General features: G+C 45.3%; 1 protein-coding gene across 4 annotated transcripts in view; it reads right to left on the minus strand.

The window, feature by feature from the left end:
* Window positions 1–3,677: 3,677 nt before the first annotated feature.
* The window catches only part of PIK3R3 (phosphoinositide-3-kinase regulatory subunit 3), a 155,627-nt gene continuing 153,683 nt past the window's right edge, over window positions 3,678–5,621 (minus strand). For 2 of the 4 annotated variants that reach the window (XM_012812480.2, XM_023507849.1), the window contains one exon: window positions 5,247–5,445. In XM_012812480.2, the coding sequence (XP_012667934.1) occupies window positions 5,247–5,445 (199 nt within the window). Of the gene's footprint in view, window positions 5,446–5,621 lie in introns of all 4 variants that reach the window. The other 2 variants (XM_003801412.2, XM_012812481.2) reach the window with 2 other exon arrangements.

Raw genomic sequence — 5,621 nt, forward strand, 5'->3', positions numbered from 1 at the left:
CAGGAGTTGGAGGTTGCTGTGAGCTGTAATGCCACGGCACTCTGCCCAGGGGGATAGCTTGAGGCCCTGTCTCAAAAAAAAAAAAAAAAATTAAAGATGATCTTGAAGTTACGTGCTAATTTATACTTAGAAGGTAAAATACAGGTTGGTGAAGAACTTAAGGTAGATAGGAAGCAGAGGATTATCAAAGATGACAACTCCATCTGTATTTCTGACTCACATAACCAGATGAATTTTATGTCCATTCACTCAAATAAGAAATAGTGGGAGAGAACCAGGGCTAAGTGGTGACCCTGCATTCAGTGTTTTTAGTATGCTGAACGTGCAGTGTCTTCCAGTGGGTCTGGGCAAGAGAATCCATTCTGGAATTGGCCTGGAAGATGGTGAGTGGATTCATGGATGGGTAAACAGCAAAAGAAGGCAGGTAGAGGAGTCCAGGAGACTTAAAAAGTTAGAGATGTCAGAAGAAAACTGGATGGCTGAACTGTAACAGAGTCAATGAAAGAGCTTTCCATGGAGAAGCAGTCAACAGTGATGGTTACTGAAGACATCAAGGACAACGATTTCAAATAGTGGTGGGACCAGTCTTGAGATGCAAGGAGGTGAGGAAATGAAGACATTAAGGCAGCTCTGTCAAAATGCTTGGCTTTGAAGAAAAGACAAGGAAAGAGCAGGTACTGCAGAAGTAGAATGAGAGACAACCATGTTTAAATGTCAGTGGGGACGATCCAGTTCAGAGGAAACAATTGTGCAATTAGATGAGAGAAAATAGATTCCAAAGTACATGTGGAGGGCTTGATTTGGAGGGGGGACTATCTTTTGTGAATTTAACAGGTTAAGGAGAACAGTTATATAGATACAGACAACTCTGTAGATGTGATGGTAGGAAGATAAAGGAATTCACAGTCAACCGTGTTTTCTCTGTGCAGTAAGCGAGTCTGAAGTGCCTGTGGCTGTGGGACACCCAGCTGGCAGGCAGAGTTCAGAAGAAAGGCCTGGCCAGGAGACAGAAATGAAAGCATCCTAAACACAGAAGTAGGAACAACTCTTGGGATTAGAAATCATCTGTAGGTCTTAGCATTAGCCCTGGGGGTGCTGTGTAGCTGAAGTGCAGTGAGGAGGAAGAACATAGGCCATAGACTCCCTACTCGATCTGCTTATCCGTAATTCAGCACTTCTGTGGGGAGCCTGAGACATGGCTGAAAGCTGCAGTGTCCTGTACAACGAAGTTGTCAAGTTTGCTGATTATGTTCCCAGCACACAGGAACCTCAGCAGAGTGTCTTGGCAGGGACAAGGGTCTGAAGCAACAATAACACAAACTCTAAGTCCATTTCCCCTTACCTAAGATAGAATGTGGAAACAATTCTGGGGAGACATATGTGAAGAGAAGAAATACACAGGGCTTATTAGGAGGCCTTATTAGTAGGGTGGGGAGGAAATGGCTCTCAGATTTAATTTTCTCAGAGTCAGTATCTGAGTCTCTCTGTGTCCTATGTTGGGTAGAAAGGACTCTCTGGTGTCGTGCCTGTCAGAGTTGATTCTGTGAGAGAGCCTCCAGTGGTCCCAGGTCCTCCTTCCCCCTGGACTGGTCTTTCAGTGCTGACAGAGAAGATTTGGAAGTTGAGGACTTTTCAATGCCCCAGTCCCTTTCTCTCTTGACCCCCGACCTTGCCCCAGCCCACCCCTCCATAGCATGAAGACAGAAAGCTGCTTTATTGCAATGTCTTTATTGCATTACTGGAGCAAGTTGACCAGACTATCCCCCCTTGGGGAAGGTTAAAAACAAAAAGACCAAAAAGTATCTCCCTCATCTTCCCCCCCTCCCCCACAACTGCACAGCAATATCCGAACACATCTGGTGACAAGAACAATTTGCAAAAGTGGCCTAGGAACTACATTATGAACTGCCCCAACACAAGACATACAGTTGGCTTCCTTGTGAATCAGATATTTTTACGTAAACTACATGAATTCTTTTGACTACATCAAAGACAACAGAATAGGTTTTTCACAAGTAACAACAGGGCACCAAAGTCACATGCTGGAATTTGTAAGGAAACAAGGTGTCACAAAGTGGCTAGAGCTAAAGCAAAGCTGAGCAGCTGGCAGCAGAGAGCCACGTGGACCCTCTGGTTTCTGAGGCCACTCAAGCCTCACAGAGGCCTACTCTAGGGTCTTAATTAGCAACAGGGACACCCTTAGAAACCAGGAATTGCCCATATGCAACTCTTGGATCAAGAGAATACATGGGCTGGTTTCTTGCAGCAAGAAGAGGAAACTCATGGAAGATACCACACTGGCTCTCAAAGCTTCTTCTGAGCATAGGTCCAAGATAGGAGATCCCTTCAAGGTTGGAGAGGGAGGGGTGAAGTGTTGGCCAGATCAGTGGTAGGGACATAGGTAGCCTATCCAGGCCCGAACCACCACCAAGGTTTGACGTCTATAGCCAGGTGGAGACAGAGCATTGTTCTGTGATGAAAGCTCTACCTGGAAAAGATGAGCATAGACCCGTGTCTAGACATCCCCAAGCTGCTTTTATGTTGCTGGCTAGCTTCTCTAGCCAGGAGAGGAGGGGACCCTCTGGTCTTGGTCTATCTCTTTACCTTCTTTCTCTGTAAGACTGCAGTTAAGATGCCAAGAGAGACAGTCCCAGGGCTCAGATGATGGGACAGGACACAGAGCTAGACTCATGAAGGAGGCCACAACCTGTTCCCAAACCATGAAGTAAAGGAGAAGCCTACAAACCCTGCATGCACACCAGGCACGGTGGTTAGCAGACTGGTCCCTATGCCATCTCCATTGACTCAGGATCAAGTAGGTCATATGGCAACTGCATAAAAGATACTTTCCAACTTCTCTCGTGATACCCAGTCTGGGATCCCACAAAGCAACGAATTCAATAATGAAAAACAAAAGAAATTAAAGTGAAGGAACATAACACTGAAAAAAAAAGCAGTCCTCCATAAGCCAGCCCAAGTGTAGATAACTGGTGCTTGGTCTGTCCCCGCACACCCTCCATGTCTGCCCCAATGGGAGGAGGCACATTGTTCAACAATCCAAGCATGTATCCATCTACCAAACTGGTTTATTTTAAAACAGACATTCAAAACACACGAAAATTTTAGTACCAAACAGAAGAGATTCCTTGCACCTAATCTTGACCATCCACCTGCTTACAGAGGTTCAACACCAAGTGGAAAGCATCCAGGTGTCCAGGTGTGCCTAGCAGCAATCAGCCTGCCATTATCCAGGAAAACTTTCAGTAAGATCACTGGCAGTTTGGGAAAGAGATGAGCTGGCTATTAGCCAAGGACTTAAGTCAAAACCATGACTTTGGGGAGGGGGGGGTTTCATTTGTCTGTATTTCACCCAATCTTGAAACTGCAACAAAGCCAAGGAAACGCCAAAAATAACCACTCTCCTTCCTATCCTTATGACTAGTAACGAGGTTTTCCCAAACTTTTTTGTCTATATCTACATCATGGTCTGTATTTTAGAATGTCACCCAGGTTAAGTGATCAGGGAAAGTAATATTTTTCTTCCACCTCTAAAACTAGAGCTTTCCTAGCTGTAAGCCATATGAACCAAGACCCAGGCACTGGCTTCTCTAGCTCAGTCAGGACGTCTGACTGCATAGCTTTGGGCTCAAAGAGCTGACTCACTCTGAGCCTATTATGGTCCCAGGATTGGCTCAGTGGCAGCTGGACTTTGTCAAATGAGTGTTGACTGATGGGTGTGGGACATAATGGAGGCAGGAGTAGATGCCCCCCCCCCATTCCATTTGGCTAGCTTCACTCAGCTGGAAGGCTTAAGCCACATGGAGCAGAAGATTCCTGGCCTAAAACCAATGCCACTGGAGCATGAGGGCAGACTGTGCACATTGCTTTAACGCCAGGATCACAAAAAAAGGCAAAGAAAAAAGCTTGCAGATGGCTTCTGCTAACAGTCTAACTCTGTAAGCCATCTTTTCTCCCTGCAGAAGCTCCAGAAACCACTGTGTGGAAGCATATGTATTATGTGGTACGACCCTCACCCTGGACACCGGGGTCTATGACTTACTGAAGTCCCTGACCGCAGTCTGGCTCCCTTCCTTGGCCACCTATGGCTCCCTAAACCCTATCCAGAAAATGAAGGGGAGATGAAAGGAAATTAAACCCTGTTTACTGTTTCTGCAGGGCCTTTAAACTTGGGGAAGCACAAATTAAGAATGTTGTTCTAGATCATTATTTGGTATATCAAGCCATCTAAAAGCACTGGATTGCACCTTTTCTTTACTCATACAAACAAGTTACAAAGGTTTCAAACAACATATCATTCTTGAGGCTACAGAAACACCACACAAGCACCAACTTCAATTTATGATTCAAAGCTCACCATCCCCACAAAAAACAATGCTATTCCTCATCTCTGAGAAACAAGGACAGACAGAAGGGCTTATACACTGACCAATTTTAGTGTTTACTAAAACTCACAAACTAGTTTTGTTTTTATTTTCAAGTTTTGGTACAGAAGTGTACATTCAGCAACTAGGGCCGTCTTCTCCCATCAGACCTTGGTCTGGCAACAAACATTGTTTTGTTGGTTTCTAAACCTAATGCTTCTTCAAAGGGAAGAAGTGAGATGCTGAAGCCTAAATTATGTTAGTGAAATAAAGTACCTTCACCTGAAGTTTTTTTTCCCCACCTTGCCTTAGATTCTTTAAATGAAATCCCAAGCCTCCCCATTTCCTTTGGTTGTCTTTTTCACCCGCCAATTCCCCTTCTACTACAGAACCTAAACAGCCTCTTTTGAGGGGTGATGAGGAGGAAGAGAGACTGCCATGGCAAAACAGAACTCCTAGCAGAGCCATGCCCCCACTGTGTTCTCAGTGTCAAAGGACAAAAGAGGACATGTCCTCTTCAAAGGCTTCCCAATATAGCTCCCACCCCAGCCCCCCACCAAACCTAGTATGTTCTGTTGAGGGTGCCTGGCTAAACAAAACAAAAACCCCAATGAAATAGACTTTCCAAAAAACAACATCTCCTTCCAGCTTAGTAAGTCAGTGCAGCAACACAGCTGAGTCCCAAAGAACCCCAGGCCCCTAATGCCCTCATGTAGGCCAGTGGCTGTGTGGCCTCTCCACTTCACATTCACAGAATCACTTCTTGTGCAAAACAAGCAGTCTACGTAGAAAGAATGCCCTCATCGTAGTCTAATAAAAACTGTAGGATAAAAGGCTAGAGAGCCACCTCTTCCCACTTCCTCTTTATCTGCAGAGTGAGGGCATCTGTGCATAGACAGGGTAGGTAAGCCTGACATTCAGGGAGTCGTTGTGCTGAACCAGGGATGTCTGCTGGTAATGGAGCACCAGCTCTTTAAGCGAGCTGTACAGGTTGTAGGGCTCTGCAAAGCCATAGCCCCGAGCAGTGCTGTAGATCACACAGTGCTTCACTTCCCCATCAGCGCTGCAATGACACAGGACAGAAGAAAAATGTTAAAGGCAGGTAACACTCCATGCCCAAAGTCTGAGAGCAACAAAGGAGGAACAGATGTGTTCTGTCAATCAAAGCTTGTAAAACAGTTTCTCCCACCTCCTATAAACTTGGCCACATAAATGTAGGATTTCTTTTTTTTTTTTTTT

This window comes from Otolemur garnettii, unplaced genomic scaffold, assembly GCF_000181295.1.
Source record: "Otolemur garnettii isolate 467f Iridium unplaced genomic scaffold, OtoGar3 scaffold00210, whole genome shotgun sequence".
NCBI classification, from domain to species: Eukaryota; Metazoa; Chordata; class Mammalia; order Primates; family Galagidae; genus Otolemur; species Otolemur garnettii.